Source organism: Carcharodon carcharias, chromosome 4 (assembly GCF_017639515.1).
Source record: "Carcharodon carcharias isolate sCarCar2 chromosome 4, sCarCar2.pri, whole genome shotgun sequence".
NCBI lineage: Eukaryota > Metazoa > Chordata > Chondrichthyes > Lamniformes > Lamnidae > Carcharodon > Carcharodon carcharias.
The window spans coordinates 176,971,017-176,993,312 of record NC_054470.1 but is presented as its reverse complement, the minus strand read 5'-3'; the positions used below and the strand labels follow the sequence as shown (position 1 = coordinate 176,993,312).

Below are 22,296 nucleotides of genomic sequence, written 5' to 3'. Positions count from 1 at the left end.
AAAATAATTTCCAATAACGTCATAGACATTAATATCTCTTCATGATGTGTGACAGAAAAACATCTGGAAACTGAAAATATAATAGTAATCAACATGGATTCCAAAAGGGAACGCCAACGTGTGACCAATTCTTTGACAGAGTAACAGGTTTAGTGCAGCAAATGTAATACATTTGGATTTCCCAAAAGCTTCAGTAGTAGAGGGATAGCAGAATAGTTGATGTCAAATTTGCATTGAACCCAAGTTAAACTACACCTGGATACTCTGAACAGTTCTGGCCTCCGTCTTATAAAAAAATATGTAGTGGCACTGGCGATAGTGCAAAAAAGGTTTACTTGAATTAAACCAGAGCTGCTGATGTTGCACCCAAAGGAAAGACTGAACAGGCTGCAGCTTTTTCCTCGAGTAAAGAAAAGATGGAGTGGTGACCTGATGGAGGTCTTCAGGATTAAGAAAAGGTTTGATTAGGATAGACATGGAGAAGATGTTTCCACTTGGCTGATGGCACCCGAGCTAGGCGCCATAAATATAAGTCATTATTAAATTTAATAAGGAATTCGGGCAACATTTCTTTACTCAATAACGAGAATGTGGAACTCGACTGTAGGTGTATAATGTAGATACATTTAAGGGAAAGTTTGATAGCCACCTGAGGGAGAAAGGAATACAACGTTATGTTGATGGGCTTAGATGAAGAGTGATGGGAGGAAGCAGGTATAGATCGTAAACACTGGCAGGGACCTGTTGGACTGAGTGACCTGCTTCTGTGCCTTTAATACGCTGTGATTGTCAGCTCATGATCTCATTGCTGTTTGTGGGAGCTGGCTGCGTGCAAACTGGCTGTCGCATTGCCTACTTTACAACAGTATTTTGTTGGTTGCGAAATGCCTTTGGATTACTTGAGATCATGAAAGCAGTGATATAAAGACAATTCTTTCTATTTTTACTCACACGTTCTCTGAATTGGCAACCACTTCTCTATCTTTGGAGAGAGAAACAGAGTTAACGTTTCGAGTCCTTATGACCCTTCTTCAGAGCTCTGAAGGAGTCACATGGACTTGAAACATTAACTCTCTTTCTCTCTCCACAGATGCTGCCAGACCTGCTGAGTTTTACCAACAATTCCTGTTTTTAATTTCAGATTTCCAGCATCCTCAGTATTTTGCTTTTGGCTTACATCTCTACCTTTGCTTCTCTCTGAATCTAGAAAGAAAATTGAAATAATTGTAGGAATATATAGCATTGAATATGCATATAGTGCAGTAACTTGCATTTACATTTCCAAAATGTAAATGTCCAAATGCTTCTTGAAATGATCTATTTTTTGGAATAGGGTGACAAGTTACGTCGCCTAAATTTGGAATAGACTCGGACCCAATTTTGGAATACTTCTGGTTCCATGCCAAAGTCTAGTACCCACTGAGGAAAGAGGCAGAGTTTAATATCAAAAGTGAAACTAACCAAATAATTTACAAATTCTGTTCTTACAAATGAGGTGTAGGGTTAGTACATAAATTAAGATTTTAGATCAATATCTTTATAATACAAGTTGGTGTTTTTAAATGACCTTATTTCTCCTGCGATATTGTTTCAGTTGTTAAATTGAATGTGGTACTTCAATTATTTCGCTTGCTATTGGTGGGCTATATGGTCGGTGCCTTTAAAGTCACATTGTGAAATTGTAAGAAGGCATATGATTTAGTCGATTACAGGATAACTGAATTGCGGTTAATTGGGAATCTGCAGATTGGTGAACATTGGCCAAAGGTTAGAGGAACCAACATGAAATCAGTGCCTTTCTCATTTTCCCAGTGTACATCGGTGCAAGATTACAGGACAGATATCACCCTTTGAAATGGTAATCAGGAGTTGGGCCATATCCCGACGATGTGTTCCTGCTTCAACCCACAGGCTCATGTTATTTTCCCTGCGCAGAATTGGGGATGGCCTGGAGGTGGGGCTGCTGCCTCCTGTAGCTGGCCTGAGAGGGGAACGGAGGTGGGCAGATGCCAAGGCGGGCAGGTTAGTAGGCCAGCCTCTGTTTGCTGGGATGTTGGCCCAGTTCTGTTCGTGAACGTTAGGCCTCATACCCCGGATGTGAGGCTGAGTAAATTGGGCCTGTATTCTTTCGAGTTTGGAAGAATGAGAGGTGATCTTATTGAAACATAGAAGATTCTGAGGGGGCTTAGGGTAGATGCTGAGAGATTGTTTTCGTTGGTCGGGGAATCTGAAATATGGAGCGGGGGCACATTCTCAGGTTAGGGGGTCAAGCATTTAGAATTGAGATGAAGAGAAATTTCTTCATTCAAAGGATTTTGAACCTCTGCAATTCTCTACCCCAGAGAGTTGCGGTTGCCCCGTGATTGATTGGGATAGACAGATTTTTGGTGTCTCGGAGTATTAAATGAAATAGGGAGCGGCCGTAAAGTGGAGCTTAAGCCCATGGTCAGCCATGATAAAACTGAATGACGGAACAGGCTCGACGGGCCATAGAGTCTACTCCTGCTCCTAGATCTTATGTTTCTGTGTTCTCACCGTTGCCTTCAGTGAGAGGTGACCAGCAAATGCTGGCCTAGCCATTGACGCCCACATCCCGTGAAAGAATAAATTAAAAAAACATTTTAAAAACCTCAGGTCATTCCAAAACACCACTCAGCAAATGACCAACAAGATCCCCCAGCTTCAGTGAGATAAAAGACCAGACAAAGTGTGTGTTTTAGTTGGTGGGTAAATTTTGGGAAACGTTAATAGTGTTTTGGTTCTTTTTTTTTAAATCTATCTCTATCTCACCATCTATACTTGTATAGAGATAATCACTTTTTCAGTAATGAAGGCAGCTTCAGTATAGTGCTTCAAGAAAGTGTTCTAAGTCAAATTGTTTTTATAGTGGCTTTTCATTTGGATTCCAGTAACCTCCTATCTAAGAGCCTGCTCAAAGGCACTGGACACCTGGAAGCTGAACTAAAAGACCAAAATGAGCACCCCTTTAGAAAATGAAAATGCTGTGTCTTTGCTCTTTATATGCATGCACATACATTTCCTTTAGTTCCTGCTTGATGTCCACCCTCGCCTATGTGAAGTCTTCTGAAATGTTGTTTTACATGTGGAGTGCTTTGAATTATTTAGCAGTTCGGTTGGGGTGAGATGGGAAGAGACATGTACACTAACACCTACTTGAAACTCTTCATCCATTTAACGTTCATTTCAAAGTTAGAGGAGCGTTTTTTTCTCTTGTGTTGCTTCAGTTATTTGCATTGATGAGAGCACCAGTTGCCAAGAATGTAGGCTGGGGATTAGCAAAGATTTTTGATTTGACTTTGTCTTTAATTCCTGAGTGATCATCTGCAGGTGTGTTCAAGGGAAAGTCTGGTGCACTCTTGGTTTGAAATAACTGTAAGCATCTCATTTATATGCCATTCCAGGGTACATTTTGGTATGAATGGTTCATTGTGTATCAATTCATCTGAGAGAAGGCACAAGGTTGGAGCCACAGCAGTTCTGGAAATCCAGCTGTCTAATGATTTGATTTGCTTCTTTGACTCCACCGTGGATGTCAGGTAAATGTGTATCAACTTAACTTTCTAGTTTATTTTTGTGTTTTCTTTTAATGTTATTCATCAATTTCTATGTTGCCTTAAACTCTGATGGAAATAAATTACAAATTTGTTCAAAATTATTTGACACAAAGTAGGATTTCAAGTGTGTGTGTGTGTGTGTATGTTGGTGTGTGTTTTAATTTCCCTACATTTATTTCCTATGTCCAGGTCTAAGTATGATCCATCAAGTCATTACTTATGCAAACATGTTTTTGGTTTTTTAATAATTATGCAATAATTTACCGCACTAGTTGTACTAACAATTGAGAGAATAGTGACCAAGGTGACAGCAGAATTATGTAGAAGGTACAACATGGAAGCCGCCCTTTTAAATCTATTTTTCCTCTGCCTACTCTGTTTCCATATTCCTTTATTCCCCTTTCTTGCAATCATTTCGTCCTGTTCTTAAATTTTTGCATGATCTCTACTTCACACTGAGTGGATTCCACAGGTCACAACTGTTTTTTTAAAAGATGTTTTTCTGCTTTCTGCTGTAATTCTTTTACTTTTTATATAGTAATAAATGTTCCTTTGTTTTAGCCCTTCAATTAGTTGAAATAGTTTGTTTCTATGTCCATCCCTTCATAATTTTAAACGCTTGTCAAATCACTTATTAATCTCCTCTATTATAAATGAATTCCTTCAACAAGTTAGTAGCCTAGTGAATCTGCACTGTACCCTCTCCATTTTCTTAGCACTCTATAATGTAGAGCCCATAACTCTATAACAGTTCTTCAACTGTGGTTTAACTAAGATTTTATATAGATTCACTATTACACCTTGGCTTTTATATTCTATATTTCTTGCCATAAAGCCAATAAGCCATTAGCTTTTGTTATGACCTTATCAGCTTGCGGTGCTGCTTTTAATATTTTATAAATATGAATCCTAACTCTCTCTGCTCTTCTGCATCATCTGGCTTTCCAGATGCAATTATTTTTGTTGGAATCAAATTTTCCCACCTCACATCTGAATTCCATCTGCATCGTTTCTGCCCATTCCACCAGCTTACCAGTTTCCCTTTGCAGCTCTCTGTTGCCCTCTGGAGCAGAGTAGGAAGGGTATAGAGGCAGACAGCAATACAAGAAGGTGCACAAAAAACAAGAGCCTATGCGACTACAAAAAGTAATTTGCTGAAAGGCAACATAGAGTGTAATGAAGTCTGAGGACCAGTGCAATGGGAGTACAGTTTACGCAAATGAAAGTGGCAGACATGATGGGCAGAGAAGGATAGCCTAAAAAATAGTGGTCAGATTAGAATGACAAGATAACCTGAAAGATAGGTATTGAAAGAAGAATTGCACAAATGCAGACAGATAACCAGAAAAAATAATAAAGTAAGGGGCAGATGTAGTAGAAAAAAGTAAGTTCAGTGAGATCGGAGAGAAAAAAAAATAAGCAAAGAAACTGAAGTTAAAAGCATTTGTGCCTTTGATATCGGGTATTGTAGAGCAAGATCAATATTTTTATAATAGATATTGTAGAGTAAGCTCTAGTAATTACTCATAATTCAAGAAAGTTTGAAAGTGGATTTTTATCAAATTTAAGTAAATGTATTACTCTGGTCCTTGCCTGTGACATTAGTTATCTCATAGAATCCCACAAGATTCACACCTTTTGACCTGTTGCTGATTCTTCTTTTTGGTGCCTTGCTCTTTGAATATATAAAGTTCTTGAGAGTTACCATACGTGATATTTGCTCTGAAAATAAAAGTTATATTTTAATAGGAAATGCTTCACTTGATATCAAAAAAATTAAAATTTAATGTTAGATTGATGTTCTAACTCATAACGAGTTCCTAAAGGGAAAAGGAGGAAGGGTTGCCCTGATAAAGGATGACATAAGGGCATTAGTAAGAAAGGATCTCAAAATCAAGAAATTGAATCCGTATGGGTGGAGGTTAGGAATAGCAACAATCAGAAAATGCTGAAATGAATAGCTTATAGGCCCCTAACAGTAATTATACCATTGGACAGAGCATTAAATAAGTAATTATTGGAGCATGTAACAAAGACAATGTAATAGTTGTGGGGGATTTTAATTTTCATATAGACTGGACCAATCAAATTGGCCAAGGTGGCCTGGAAAATGAGTTTGTAGATTGCTTTCAAGGCAGTTTCCTGGAGCAAAAAGTGTAGAACCAATTGGGATAGAGCTATTTTAGATGTAGTATTATGCAATGAGGCAGGATTAATTTGTAACATTGTGGCAGAGGATTCACTGGGAAATAGTAATCATAATATAATTTCATTCCACAGTAAGTATGAAAACAACATTCGCCAATCACAAACAGGAATATAAACTTAAAGCCAATTACATGGGTATGAGGGGAGAGCTGGCTAAGGTTGATTAGATAAATAGACTAAAAGATATAGCAATGAATAAACAGTGATAAACTTTTAAAGAAACAATTCAAAATGTTCAACAAAAATACTTTCCATACAAAAACTCAGCAAGAAAGATGGCTTACTAAGGGAGGTTAAGAATAGTATTAGATGAAATGAAGAAGCTTATAATGTTTCAAAGAATAGTTGCAAGTTTAACGATTGGGAGTGTTGTAGAAACCAGCAAAGGGCCAATAGAACATGAGAATGAAACAGGAATATAAAGCAGATTATAAGAGCTTTTATAAGTATGTGAAAAGGAGGGCAGTAGCTAAATTAAACGTTGGGCAGAATCTTCCCAGATTTGCACTAAGTGCGGTAGCAGGTGGGTAAAACAACGTTTTTTCATGTTAATGTTCAAAAATTCGCGAGATTCTAGAAAGGTTCAATCAGACTGGAAAGTAGCAAGTATAACCCCTCTATTCAAAAAGGGAGGGAGTCTGAAAACTGGAAACTATAAACTTACCTGGTTTATATTTTCTGCGTTTATTTTGCTTTCAGATTTCTAGAATTTGTAGTTTTATTTAGTTAGCTTGACGTCTGTCATGGGGAAGTTGTTTGAATTGATTGTTACGGAGCTTATAGCTGGGCATTTCGAAGAGCTCAAGGCGATCGGGAAGAATCAGCCTGGTTTTGGGAAAAGAAAATAATATTTAAGCAATTTACTGGAGTTTTTTGAAGAAGTAATGTGCACATTGGATAAAGGGGAACCTGTAAACATACCGTACTTGGATTTCCAGAAGGCATTTGATAACGTGCCACATCAAAGGTTATTATGGAAAATAAAAGCGCATGGTGTAGGGGGTAACATATTAGCATGGATAGAAGATTGGCTGGCTGGCAGAAAGCAAAGAGCATGCAAAATTGGGTCTTTTTACGATTGGCAGGATGTGAGAGTAGAGTCCACAGGGGTCTGTGCTGGGCTTCAACTTTTTACGATTTACATCAATCAGTCAGGTGAGGGGAGTGAAGACATGGTAACTAAATTTGCAGATGACACAAAGATAGTAGGAAAGAAAAGTATGTTGTGAAGAGGACATGAGGAGGTTGCAAATGGATATAGATAGATTGAGGGAGTGGGCAAAGATCTGGCAAATGAAGTTTAATGTGGGGAAATGTGAAGTTTTTCACTTTGGCAAGAAGAACAAAAAAGAGTATTACTTAAATGGAGAACAGGTGCAGAGGGACTAACATAAAATTAAGGATGTTATGCTTCAGTCATACAGAACATTGGTGAGATTGCACCTCAAAACACTGTTTGCTGTTTTAGTTACCTTATTTAAGGAAGGATGTAAATGCATTGGAGGCGGTTCAGGGGAGGTTTACTAGATTGATACCTGGAACGAGTGGGCTATGAGGAAATGTTGGACAGACTGGGCTTGTTTCAACTGGAAACAAGAATGAGGGGTGATTTGATTGAAGTATACAAGATCCTGAACGGCCATGACAAAGTGGACGTCGAAAAGACGTTTCCTGTTGTGGGTGAGTCCAGAACTAGGGGGGCACTGTTTTAAAATTAGGGGTCGCCCTTTTAGGACAGAGATAAGAATTTTTTTTCGGAGGGTTGTACGACTTTGGAATTCTCTGCCTCAGAAGGTGGTGGAGACAGGGTTATTGAATATTTTTAAGGCAGAGTTAGATAGATTCTTGTTAGGCAAGGGGATCAAAGGTTATCGGGGGTTAGATGAGAATGTGGAAATTGAAACACACGAAGATCAGCCATGATCTTTTTGAATGGCGGAGCAGGCTCGAGGGGCCGAATGGTCTACTCCTGTTCCTATTTCTTATGTTCTTATGTTTTACCAGCCAACCGCAATGATGGCCTCTCATGCTGGATCGTCCCAAACCTGCCGCATTCATTATGCATTCCTGGGAACGCGCTATTTCCATGGCAGGTGGACTCCAATTCGTCTGTAATGCCGTCACCTTACTTCTTCATCATGCCAGGGGCCACCTCTCAGGGCTTCCAGCCCAGGACTGCTGCAAATAAAATATGGCTCCCCAAGGCAAGAAGACTGCAGCCCCCAGGTTTAGTGACGCATCCCTCAAGCACCACTGTAGAGGCCCACTATGATGTCCTCTACCCCAGCTTTGGACACAGGAGGGGCAGCAACACTACCATTCTGGCTTGGTAGGCGAAGGCAGTGGTGATCAGTGCCAATGCTGCACAGAAGAGGTTCACCATGCAATACAGATAGAGGATGAATAATTTTAACCGTGCAGCCAGGGTATGGCAACCATCTCACTTACTGCCAGCTCAAGGGACATCACGACTCACTCTTTCACGCACACACACGTCCTCGCATCACCATCTGCCCTCTTCTGCACCGGAGACAGCCCCCTCAGCCCTCACCCTCTTAAGACTACTTGCACAAATCAACTTGTGCCCCCACACAAACCCTGGGATACCCGCCTTCCTCAGTACAGCCTTCATTCTTCAGCCTCTTCCCTTGCCTGAGCCCACTCCACCACCACCCCCCACCCCCACCCCCCAACGCTTCACCAAGTAAGCCCTAGCCCTGCAGCTGTACAACACTCACTCCTGCCTTATGGCTGTTCTTGTAGATAGAGACCTGACTGTGAGCTCCCCCAAAAGTGCTGTGGTGCTGTCTGCGAAGCCTGGCGCTAATGACTACGAGTGCCGCCTGAAGCGAGATAGGCAAACAAATGTTGAAGTCCTGAGTGAAGCGCAGCTGGCCAGATGTCTGTCACTTATGTGCAGTTGTACAATCACACCGACGTGGGCAGATGATCCCGCGTGGGGGAATGAGTCTGGCCGACTAGCCTTACAACAATATTCAGAGGTATAACAATGAGGTTCCTGACGTCTGATGGCAGGAAATGTGGCCCGCCATTGACGGGCTGAATGGATGATCACAAACTGGTTTAACGATGAATGGTAATGAACGTTTAATGATGAAACCGATTTTTGGCCTGCTCGCCATATTGTCTGCTTTTGCCAGCAGGCACAGACAATTCTGCCCGTTGGTCCCTTTGAAGCAGACACAGGAGAAATTATCATGGGGAATTAGGAAATGCTGAAATTTAGAAGAAATTTTTTTTTCTGTTTTCGCAGTGAAAAACATAAGCTGCATACCAGAAATAGAGAGTAACCTAAGGGCTAATATGAGTGAGGAAATTAAGGTAATTAATATTAGCAGAGAAACGTACTAGAGAAACCCAAGGGACTAAAATCTGACATAACACCAGGACTTGATGGCCTACATCAGTTTCAGGACATCACTGCAGGAGTTCCTCAGAGTAGTATCTGAGGTCCAAACATCTTCAGCTGCTTCATCAGTGTTCACTGATGATTGCCCAATGTTCAGCACCATTCGCGACTCCTCAGATGCTGAAACAGCCCATGCTCAAATGCAGGAAGATCTGGACAATATCCGGGCATGGGCTGGTTCAGAATCCTGGAACCTCCCTAACAGCACTGTAGGGATATCTACACCACATGGATTGCAGCGGTTTAAAAATGCAACTCCACATTAGCTTCTCAAGGACAATTAAGAATGGACATGGGATGTGGGCATTGCCTAGCCAGCAATGCCCACATCTCATGAATGATTTTTTTTTTAAATCCTAGGGTTTTTAAAAAAGAGCTGCAGAGTAATTGGATAAGCTGGCTATAATTTTCCAAACTTCCCTAGATTCTGGAATGATCACAGAAGATGGGAAGCTATTAAATGTAGCAGCACTGTTCAAAAAAGATGGAAAAGAGAAGCTGGGAACTACAGCCTGGGATCAGTCATGGGAAGGTGTTGGAATCTATTATTAAGGAAGCCTTCATAATGCACTTGGAGAATCATTGTATGATAAAACAGAGTCAGCATGGTTTACAAAAGGAAGATCCTGTTTAACAATGTAATGTTGAAAGGATAAAGGGGAATTGCTAGATGAATTTCCAAAAAGCATTTGATAAGGTGCCACACAAGGTTAATAGGCAAGATATATTAGCATGATAGAAGTTAACAGACAGGAAGCGGAGATTAAGGATAAAAGGCATTTTCAAATTGGCAGGCTGCGTCTAGTAGAGCAGCGCAAGAATCAATGCTAGGGCCTCAGGTATTTACAATCTATGTTAGTGACTTAGACAAAGAGATGGAGTGTGATATATCTTAAGTTTACTAATGATTAAAGCTAGGTGAGAATGTAAAGCTGTGAGGAGGACACAAAGTGGCTGCAAAGAGATATAAATAGGTTAAATGAGTGGGCAACAAAATGGAAGGTGTATAATGTGGGGAAGTGGGAAGTTATTCACTTTGATCATAAGAAAAGCAGGATATTTTTAAAAGGTGAAACTTGATGCTCAGAGAGACTTGGGTGCACCTGTACAAGGAGCACAAAAAGGTAGCATGCAGGTACAGCAAGCAATTAAAAGAGTAAATAACTTGCACCTTTTATTGGGAGGGAATTGAAACACAAGAATAAAGAAGCCTTGCTACAATTGTACAGGGCTTTGGTGACAACACCTGGAATACTGTTTTCAATTTTGGTCTCCATGTTTAAGGCACAATATACTTGCATTGGAGACAGTACATCAAAGGTTCACTAGATTGGTTCCTGGGGTGAGAGGGTCATCCTGTGGTGAACAGCTGCATAAATTCTATATACTATATTCTCTGGAGTTTAGGAGAATGAGAAGTGATCTCATTGATATATCCAAGATTATGGTGCCGTCCCGGGCTTGTTTGGTCGAGAGATCAAAAACTCTTGTGAGAAGGCCCTATGCTTGTTTCCTGGTGATGTAAATCCAGGAAACGATTGTCACCTTCCCCTGTCAATGGCAGCTCACGTTTCCTGCTGTTGGGAAGTCTCCACAGCAGCTTCGTGGCTGGCTTGTGGTGCAGGGGCTAGGACAACAGTGCTGGTGGGAAGGGTACCTATGGACTAGGGCAGCAGTGCCAGAGAGAAAGAAGCCTTGAGGTAAGGGCAACAGTACTGGGGAGAAGGGAACCTCGGTATTAGGGCCTGCAAGAAGGGAACCTTGGGGTAAAGGCAACAGTGCCCGAGGGAAGGGAAATCTTTGGGTAAGGGCAACAGTGCCAGAGAGTAAGGAACCACAGTGTATGGGGGGTTGCTGGTGGTCATGGCAACACAGACTGAAGGTTGCACACAAACACATGCCGGGGTGGAGGAGCAGTGGAAGAAAATGGCCAGGCAAATGGAAAAGCATGTCAAAGATGGGCACTCTTCTGCAGCTGATTCTGTCTAGCTTGAGCTCAATTGACATGCTTGGGGTCAGGCTAGTTAGGTGGAGGTGGCCTGCTGACTGCTACGCCCTGTTTGTGATGACCTTGGCGGATGTCCTCTGGAGGGCTGAGACCTGGTGGGCCCAGGCCTGCTTTTGGGGTCTTGCTGTGTGGCAGTGCCATCCTCCTTGGCCTGCAGAGTTGGAGCTGCAGGGGGCCACAGGAAGAGGGGATTCGGATAGGTCAGTCACTCCTAGAGTCACTGGGTGGATGGCCCTGGGGTGTGCACCTACTAATCCTCCTCCTTGTGGGTGCCCTCGGGCCCCGACTGACTCCTTCGGAGGAAGGGGCTCTTGCGTTGACACTGATGGATGCAAGTGCCTCAACATGGAGTACAACTCCTGCAGCAGTGCAGGACCAATGTCCTAGACCAAGGTCTCCATGGCGGCTGCTGGTGCGTTGGCAGGCTGGCACAATCACTTCAGGGTAAAGGTGAACAAACTCATCCATCGTGCTTTGCAATCTGAGGAGTGAGGCAGACATCCCTTTCCGATGTTCCCGAGCTTGTCTTTGCAACTCCAGCAGCTGAGGTATGACCGAGCCCTGAGGCTCTTCATCTGACCTGGATTCAGTAGGTTTCTAGCCTCCAGCAATTCCGAATGCCGGTACCTTGGGATGCCTCTGTCTCCGCCTGCTGTGGATCAGACAGTGCAATGTGTTCTCCAGATTGTGACCCCGAGGCTACTCTAAAACTAGGTCCCACTGAGGTGTGTGTCTCTGCGCTGGTGGAGGGTATGGGTGAGCGCTGTGGCAAGTCTTCAATTTTGGTATCTGTGGATTCTCCTTCTGTGGTGTCCTCGTGACTTTAGTTGAGGACCTGGGTTGCGGACCCCCTTAGCTACTTCCCAGTTGTGCCTGCAAAAGAAAGAAGAGATAATTAGTGCATGACAGTGACCTGTGAAATAGGAGACACCACTCGCAGCGTGGTTGTCTGGTAGATGTTGCAGTGCTGGATCCTCACCTGATTGAGTGCTGCAGACCTCATCGTCAGCACACGAACGGTCCACATCCTCGATGGCCAGCTGAATTGCTCAATTTTTAAAATCAGGCCGTTGAGGTCGGGCATTCCTCCGCCAGTCTGGGACCTCTCCCTTTTGTTGTGTGCCAGCTTGTCCTGCATGAAAACAGGTGGAGAAGGTGTAAGCAGGATGCCTGCCAGGCCACATGAAAAAGGTACCTGGCATGTGTGGATGGTGAGTGATGCCATTGACAGGATGAGGACATGATGCACAGGGCAGATGAAGTTGTGTGAGAGAGAGAGTGGTGATGTCCCTTGAGTTGGCAGAGAGTGAGACCCCTGTGGTTCTGTTTAATCTACTGCATTCGCTGCTCCCAATGCGGTCTCCTCTACATTGGAGAGACCAAACGCAAACTGGGTGACCACTTTGCAGAACACCTTCGGTCTGTAGAAAAGCATGACCCAGACCTCCTTGTTGCTTGCCATTTCATCACACCGCCCTGCTCTTATGCCCACATGTCCATCCTTGGCCAGTGGCAATGTTCCAGTGAAGCTCACGCAAACTGGAGGAACAGCACCTCATCTTCCGACTAGGCACTCTACAGCCTTCCGGACTTAATATTGAGTTCAACAATTTCAGATCATGAACCCTCTCCTCCATCCCCACAACCTTTCCGATCCCCCCTTTTCCAATAATTTATTTATTTTTTTACAACTATTTATTTTCTCTTTTATCCTATTTTTAAATTTATTTCGATCTATTGTTTCATCTCCACCTTTTAGCCCATTTCGATCCCTTCCCACCCCACCCACACTAGGGCCATCTGCTACTAGCTTGCTTCCCTTAATGTCTCCATTAGCACATCTTTTAGATAATATCACCACCGTCAACACCCCTTTGACCTTTTGTCTATGACATCTTTGGCAGTCTCTTCTTGGCCTCCACTTATCACTAGCCCCCTATCGGGCTCTCCTGTCCCACCCCCTTCTATTAGCTTATATTTCATCTCATTTCTATATTTCTTAGTTCTGATGAAGGGTCATATGGACTCAAAACGTCAACTGTATCCCACTCCACAGATGTTGTCAGACCTGCTGAGTTTTTCCAGGTATTTTTGTATTTGTCCCTGTGGTTCTGTGATGGGCTTGTGTGTGTGTGAGTTGAGAATGATGAGTAGAGTGACTAATCCTGGAATAATGGAGGAGATCATTCATCCTCTTTCGGCACTCAGCTGTCCTCTTTTGGAGTGTGCTAGCGCTAACCACTGCTGCCATCACCTGCCATGCTGGGTTGGTGCCCCTGCTTGCTGGCCTTCTCCCAGAGTGGGGATAGTGGACATTGGTGGGCCTCCACTGCGTCGTATAGGTACTCAAGTGAGAAGTCGCTAAATTTGGGGGCAGCATGTCTCCCAGCTCTTGCGGCCATCGGTTCCCAGCAGCTTCTTATCCCTTGGTGAGTGTTATCTCTATGCAAAGTTGGCCTTTAAATATGGTGCCTGGACGACTGAAGCTCTGAGGTCACGGCTGGTCGGGTGAATCGGAGGCTGCCCCACCAGCTATCCAAAGTAAAACCCGTGCCTCTGATTTTTTTCAACAACGTTCCACACGATACAGGGTGAAATTTCGCCATTGCCATCAGCAGGTCAAATGCCAATTTTCCCCGCCCGATAACGGACTTTGCTGATCTCGGAGAAAATCCCAGCCTATAAAAAGGCTTAACAGGGTAGATACTGCGACATTGTATCCCATAGCTGGGAAATCTAGAACAAGGGGGTACAGTTTGAGCATAAGGCGCTGATCATTTAGGACTGTCCCATGAAGGGAGGCTGAGTAAATTGGGCCTATATTCTATAACGTTTAGAAAAATGAGAGGTGACCTCACTGAAACATACAAGATTCTGGGGAGGCTTGCTAGGGTAGATGTTGAGAGATTGTTTTCATTGGTCGGGGAATCTGAAACATGGAGGCACGTTCCCAGGCTAAGGGACCAATCATTTCGCACTGAGATAAGGAGAAATTTCTTCCCTCCAAATGGTTGTGAATCTTTGGAATTCTATCCACCAGAGGGCTGTGGATGCTCTTTCATTGACTGTTTAAGGCTGAGATCGACAGATTTTTGGGGTCTCGGTGAATCCACTGATAAGGGGAGCAGGTGGGAAATGGAATTGGGAGGGGGAAGCAATGTTGGATTTGAAGGAATTGATAACTGGTTGAGATTGCAAGACAGTTATGTAGAAACTATGGTGCAATGAACACATGACAATGTTATATGTTGAATGAAATTTAACATTAATGTTTCCATTATCTATCAGGAATGCATCTGAGTGCAAGCAGAAAGTAAAATTATTTGAAGAACTGGATGTTTGTTCAGCTAAGTTCAATTGCTCTCGAGCTGAGAATGAATTGAAGCAATATGGTGCTCGTATGATTTGTGATGTGCTCTTGGACCAGACTGTGCTTCCTGGAGTGGGAAATATCATCAAAAATGAATCAATGTTTGATAGTGGCTTCCATCCTGCTGTGAAGGTAAGTGCCTCATGTAGCAGAGCCCATTTAAAACTGATCTGCATGTTTTAGACTAGATAAGATTAATTGAAGTAGCGACTTCATTCAAAAAGTCTTTAAAGGTGCAACTTAGTAATGCTTTCCTCTTATATATCTGTTTTATATTTGATTTTCTTTCCTGCACGCATTCAAACAATCTTAACATCCACTGAGACAAGGGAAAGACAAGTCAGAAAATATGTGAATTGCTCCCAGAGTTTTCTGGTCGTCGGTAAGCTGACTGCCACCCGTGATCGGGCTCCAACAGCGATTTCACGCTAGCTGGCCAATTAATGGCTGGCCAGGGTGAAACACACACTGCAGCGCTCAATGGGTGTGCGGGAGGAGTGCAAGTGCTGAAGTTCATACAGGTGTGTGCAGTAAAAGCTCCCTGAGGCATAGAGCTGCCTCAGGGAGCTGAAGAGTTTTAAAATAAAGAATTAAAAACTTAGGCAGTATTAAAAATATGTCCCCCTCATGTGGCTCTGTCACATGAGCAGGGACATGTGATGAATGAAATTTAACAAGTGTTATTTAATTTTTATTTGCTGTTGGAAACTTCATCCCGCCCATGAATGAACTTTCGTAAAAGAAACCTAAAGGCCGCTTGGCCTTTTCACCTGCCCGTCAACCATAAGGTTGGACGGGCAGCAAAATCTTTCATTTAATTGTCACTTTAATGGCCTTAATAGGCCTGTTAATTGTCGGCGGGTGCGCTGCCGACTCTCGCACGTGCCCACCGACCAAAATATGACGTCTCGTTTTAAATTTGTTCGGGTAGGGCGTGCGCCCGCCCGTTGAGTGCAATATTCTGTCCCTGTTGTTATTGCTGCAGGTTTGGGGATGGCCTACTCTGGAGAGATGGGTCTGTGATTTTGATTTGTTAATGAGGCTCCGTTCCTCAGGTTTTGGGAGTCATTTGAATTTAATGCTGGCTTTCTGGGTTTCCCAGAGTTAGGGAAACCCAACAGTTAAAGGGAGGCCGGAACAGATGGACCGAGCAAGTAAGTGTTTTTTGACCACACTGTTTGTGGGGCAGAGGGAGCAGGAGCACCCCCTTCCCATCAGCACCCCCCCAGTTGCTCTTGCCAGGATCATCTAACACACTGAAACCACCCTCCCACCACCATTAAGCCTGCAATCTAAATGAGTTCCCTCTCTGTTCTAATTACCTATCTAACTCTATATCGTCCTCCCTCCCCATCCAACTTGCGATGTTTCGCAGTTGCTAGGTACCATCCTCAACAGACGCAACTGCTGGCTTTCCTGTTGACCAGCCTTTCGATTGGCTGGCTGCTGGGTGATGGGAGGAGTTAAGAAAATGCTAATAAGGCCTGTTCCCAAGATTTATGGGCTGTGCCCCGCAAATGCTCGTTTGCACCTTCCCCGTAAATATTGGTCATTGAGTCCTGTTGGATATTGTTCAAGCAACGTCCCTGTAGCTTGCTAAAGTAAGCTGGCTTTAAACTACATTTTGGACTGTGGGACTGGAATGCACTGTCTGGAAGTGTAGTGGAGGCAGGTTCAATCAAGGCATTCAAGAGGGCATTAGATGATTATTTGAATAGAATCAATGTGCAGGGGTACGGGGAAAAGGCAGGGCAATGGCACTAGGTCATAATGCTCATTTGGAGAGCCATTGCAGATATGGTGGGTCAAATGGCCTCCTGTGCCGTTAAAATTCTGAGATTCAGCAGAGCTCCATGCTTGTGCCTTTCAGCCAGGGTTACCGGATAATGATCCAGTATGACTGTGAGCTTGGTAAATTATCTTCCTCATCCTTCTTGACCAGTCTGCAGCTTTTGGTAGTTAATTATATCTCTTCCTTCAATGCCTTCCACAGTCATCAATCTGGGTGGTATGGCCTGACCTGATTCTATTCTTTCTCCTCTAGTCATAGCCAAAGAGCCATAAAGCATTCCTAGTTAGCCTTTCATTTCCGCCCTCCATAAACTCGATTTCATCCAAAACTCTGCTACCTCACTCACACACAATCCAGTTCACCCGTCACCCCTGTGCTCACTGGCTGCTGGTCCGACAATGCTTCAATTTTCAAATCCCTCTGTGGCTGTGCATCTTCCTATCTCTGTAACTTTCTCCAGCCATACAGTCCTCCCATTTTAGCATGACTTTTTCTGATGCATGTGACATTAGCACCATTTCATAACCACTGACCCAGATCTTAATTTTCCATCTTAGTTCTTCACTACACAAGCCCCAGGAGTTTCAAAGCTTTGGTGTAGGAATTATTCAAGACTTCAAAACCCTGTCAGATGATGAATGTTACAGCTCAAGTTATGTATTTATTACAATTTAGCAGAAAATTAGCCAGTTCTATTTGCCTTTCAATTATTTAGTTAATTCTGTGTCTCAAATGCAATTTATAAACAAGAGTGGCATTCTCATGCCAATTGTTAAACTCTTTTCAATGTTTGGTTAATCACTTGTGAAGCCTTCCATGCAAAAATATGTTTGGTTTCAAATACAAGCTAACATTCTTATCCTTGAGAACTTGTGCAGACCTGTTTATAACCCAATTAGTTGATTATGAAGTTTATTATTTTAGTCAGTCTTGACTTAATTCTGGATAGGTTTACGAAGCTGCTGTCACAGAAACTGAGGCTGAAGAGGTGATGAAACAAATGATATTTTTAAGCTCTCAAACAGGTCAAGGACATTGCCAACATGACCTTTTCCTCCTGAATTCAACTCGATTGCAATAAGCTAGGTTATTGCTGTGTAGATAACGACAACGGTATTCATATAACTCTTAAGATAGTAACTATCCCAAAGCAAAGAACAAAGAGCAAGCCCATACAGTCGAAGGCACTTGGTGTGTGATCAAGGGGCCTGGCATTGGGAATGGGGGCCCCCGTTGAGACCCAACACTCACCCCCACCCACCCACCTCCCTGGACCTTATCCTGCGATTTCATCCCCCTACCCATCACTCACCTGTGGCCTGGGATGCAGCGACGATACTAAACCTTGGATCGGTGTCTTACAGGTAGTAGCCACAGTTTCCCATGTGATACCTCTTGGTGGGTGGGACCTCCGCCGCAGAGTCCTTGATCCCAGGGAAGGCCCACTGCTGTACAGTTAAATGCCTAAGTGGCACTTAATACTGCGGGCTTTCCTTAAAAGAGGCATATGGGGCTCTTGCCGGATTCCAGTTGCCAGGCGAGACACCCGTCGTCTCCATTTAATACTGCCCATCATGTCGACTTACCTGATCTGCAAACCAGTTTATTCAGCACTGTTTAAAAATACATGGCTACTAAATATTGCTTTTTTTTATAAATGGAGATGCAAAGTAATGTAAACCTGTGAAGGGGTGACAGCTGAATAATTAACTTTTGTGTCACACTTCTATCACCTTTTTATAGCAGATGTCTCTAACCACATTAGGTGGAGCTGGGCAGTGCAGTGTAATTCCAGATTTTCAAAAGGCGATTAGTATAAAGTCAGTCAGTTTAAAATCAAGCATCAATTGTCATCGATTTATATGGTAAACTATTATCTCAGGTCTATGTTCTTTCTCATAGATTTGGCGGTTATCAGCTGAGCAAATCCACCACCTTGTAAAAATGACTCGTGATTTCACACTTCTGTTCTACAAAGTAAGAATGATACCTTTTATTATTTGCAAAAAAATCAACTAAATTATTACATCTAACTCAGTTGCTCCCTCTGGTTGAAGTTGGCAAACCTTTACTTCCACCTGAGCAATGTATTGTATAGTTTTTTTAAAAAGTACTATTCAGGCAGAAAGCTTAGGCATGTATTGTGGTACGAGTGAAGGAGAAACAACGTGGTGGTTTGCATTTATAGTTATTCACATTTCTTGCCAAACTACTTGGTTCAGAATTCAGCATTATTGAATCTTACACAATATAGGAATTATTTAGTCAAAAATTGTTGTGACTTTAAAACAACCTTGGGATTTGTATCTTGTCAAACAACTGTTGAGCCATTTTCACATAAATAGGGTTCATTAGTCATTTCGTTTAATTTCCAGGATTTTTTTTTTGAGGCTTTGCAATTCCAAAGCTGATTCTTTTCTGATTTTCTTTCAGCGAAGACATGTAAATTCTCTGTGGAATATATCATACTAGATTTAGTAACGAGTTAAGAAATGCATTACTTAACAAACCGATGGTAAGGGGGCACCCTTATAGTAAGAAAATATGAATTTGTTATTAGGAGCAGGTAGAATCACCGACCAGAGCTTTAAATTTAATTAAGGCAAGCTTCAGTGGGGTGAGGAAATAAATTAATTACAGTAAACTAGGCTGAACTGTTAATGAGGAAAATTGCAGTCAAAAATTGGGCAATGTTCAAAAAAGTATTTGTGCAATGAAAATTATCCATCCATGCCCCTAAAATGCATGAGCTTCACTTAAAAGCTATGGTCAACACATTAAGAGTTAAGAGATAGTCCAGCTAAAGGAAAATGTTGACACAATTGTACAAAATAGTAGAAATCCAACAGACTGGGAGAGTTATAAAAAGCAATGCTAAAAGCTATGTGCAAATTGGCTGCGGCATTTCCTACATTGGCACAGTGCCTGTGCTTCAAAAGTATCCTTTGTGATGGCCTCAAGTTGAGAAAGGCACTGTACAAATGCAAGCTTCTTTTTCTTTTAGGTTCAGGTGAGACTATAATGACAATACGAAATTGGCAGAATTATTAAATTACTACTTCATATCCGGTTTCACAGTAGAGGAAAATGACAAAGTACAAAGGAGCTAAATATATGTCAAAGGAAGGAACATTTTTGATTCAATATAGGTACACAATATCATATTGGAAAAAGTAATGTAATCAAAGATAGATATATCTCCAGGACCTGATGGTTTCCATCCTCAAGGTAGTAAAAGAAATAGATGAGGGAATTGCAAATGCATTAACTATGATTTTCCAAAGATTCAAGAATTATGCATTTTTGTTAAAAAGTTGCAAATGGCAATCCAGTGTTTAGGGAGGTGGGGGAGAAACCTGGAAGCTACAGACTGTTAGTTTAACATAAGTTGTGGGTAAGTCACATGAATGCATCATTAGGAGCAGTATGGTTGAGCTCTTGGACAAATATGAGATGATTAAAGGGAGTCACTATGGATTTAAAAAGGATAGGTCATGCCTGATCAATCCTGATCAATTTTTTTGAGGAGAACACCGGCATGGTAGATTTTGACTATTCGGTCCCCAGAAGACATTTGTTCAGGTGCAATGGAAGGTTATTAGCAAAAGGTGAAACCGTATGGATTTGGAGCTAATCTTGTGACATGGGTTGGTAATTGATTGGGAGGTCAGAGACAAAAAGTATGAATAAAGGACTCTGATTGATGAGATGTAATGTTGGTGTTCCCCAAGGATCTGTATTGGTGCCTCAGTATATATACGTGTATCTGTCCAGTACACATGATCATATATACCTGCCTAATATCCACCCCTAAGCCAATACTATCAAAGCAGATTAACTAGTCATTTATGTCCTTCCCTGTTTCTGGTACCTTGCTATGTATAAACAATAGTTGCAGTTCCAAAAGCAATAATGGTCAGCTGTAAAGCATTTTGGAATATCCTTTTTAATTATTCATCCACGGGATGCGGGCTTTGCTGGCTGGGCCAGCATTTATTGCCCATCCCTTGCTGCCCTTGAGAAGGTGGTGGTGAGCTGCCTTCTTGAACTGCTGAAGTCCATGTGGTGTAGGTACACCCACAGCACTGTTAGGAAGGGAGTTCCAGAATTTTAACTCGGTGACAGTGGACATGATAGGCACAAAAACCTCCAGCGACCCCATCACCCCCCGCCCCTTCTTTTTCACTACCCTAAGGTGGTTTTACTTTTAGCTGTCACAGTGCAGCCAACACATTCAGCAGTGTTTTTTTTTATTCCACCTTAGGAGTGCCCCATAGCTCCACTTTTGATCCCCTTCTTTGTCCTGACTCTGTTGTCCTTTGGTGACACCACTCGTGGGTGTAGAGTCATACATGCTGATTATGTCCCACTTTAACTGTGTACCATCACTCAAGATATTGACTACCACCATGCTGTCTGACTGCTCAACGGATATTAATTTTCAACTCAAGACCAATAAGACCAAAATCACAGTCATTATGCCGAAAACTCCCATGCCTTAGTACCTGGTATCCTCTCTTGAAGCTGACTCCCCAGATTGAGCCTTTTTTTTTTAGTTCATTTATGGGATGTGGGCGTCGCTAGCTAGGCCATCCCTAATTGCCCTGAGAAGGTTAATGTGCAACCTTAGCTTGACTTTGTGATGAGTTTCAAATACCATATTTGGCCACCTGCATGCTTATCATCTCCAATCTTACTTTCAATACCAATGAAGATCAATCCATGCCATTGTCTCCAGGCTCAGTTATTCTGATACAAAAACAAAAATAGCTGGAAAAACTCAGCAGGTCTGGCAGCATCTGCAGAGAGGAACACAGTTAACGTTTCGAGTCTGAATGACCCTTCAGCAGAACTAAGTAAAAATAGAAGAGAGGTGAAATAGAAGCTGGTTTAAGGTGGTGGGGGGGGGACAAGTAGAGCTGGATAAAGAGCCAGTGATAGGTGGAGATAACCAAAAGATGTCACAGACAGGTGGTTAGCTCCACCTATCACTGGCCCTTTATCCAGCTCCACTTGTCCCACCCCCGCTTAAACCAGCTTAAATTTCACCTCTCTTCTATTTTCACTTAGTTCTGTTGAAGGGTCATTCAGACTCGAAACGTGAACTGTGTTCCTCTCCGCTGAAGCTGCCAGAACCTGCTGAGTTTTTCCAGGTATTTTTGTTTTTGTTTTGGATTTCCAGCATCCGCAGTTTTTTGCTTTTATCTCAGTTATTCTGATGTTTTTCTTGATAGATTACTAAATTCCATCCTTTCACAAATTACAACACATGCAAACACTGCCACCTATGTTCTATCATGCAGTAAGCCCCATTCCCCTGTTATGATTGTGAGCTGTGGTTCTGTGACAGCACTCTCATCTCTGAGCCAAATGTTTTGTGGGTTAAGTCCAACTTCAGAGATTTGACATACCATGCATGGAATGCATTTGTGCACTGCAGTCTTTCAGATGAAACATTAAACCAAGATCCCATCTGTCCAGCCCTACCTTGGCCCTCCCCCTAACTCTTCTTCTTCTGGCAAATCAATAACTGTATTGGTGGCACATCCTGCTTTTGCCTGGAACTGGAAAAGTTCATCAATTTTGCCTCCAATTTCCACCTTTCTCTCACCCTCACGGTTTATCTGTGACATATCTCTTTTCTTTCTTGACTTTGTTGCCTCCATTTCTGGGGATAGGCTGTCTACTAATATTCATTATAAGCCCACCAACTCCCACAGCTATCTCAACTACAGCTCCTCACACCCTGCTTCCTGTAAGGACTACACTCCTTTTTCCCAGTTTCTCTGTCTCTTGCATCTGTTTTGATGAAGCTATGTTCCACAACGGTGCTTCAGATATGTCTTCCTTTCTTCTTTTTTCATTAGCCAAGGATCCACTCCCCCCCACCACCCACCCCCACCCCCCACCCCT

General features: G+C 42.6%; 1 protein-coding gene across 3 annotated transcripts in view; it reads left to right on the top strand.

The window, feature by feature from the left end:
- Nucleotides 1-22,296, top strand: part of neil3 (nei-like DNA glycosylase 3) — a 44,018-nt gene that overhangs the window by 4,870 nt on the left and 16,852 nt on the right. For 2 of the 3 annotated variants that reach the window (XM_041186526.1, XM_041186525.1), the window contains exons 3-5: nt 3,423-3,557; nt 14,510-14,723; nt 18,286-18,360. In XM_041186526.1, the coding sequence (XP_041042460.1) occupies nt 3,423-3,557; nt 14,510-14,723; nt 18,286-18,360 (424 nt within the window). The remainder of the gene's footprint in view (nt 1-3,422; nt 3,558-14,509; nt 14,724-18,285; nt 18,361-22,296) is intronic. The other variant, XM_041186528.1, reaches the window with a different exon arrangement.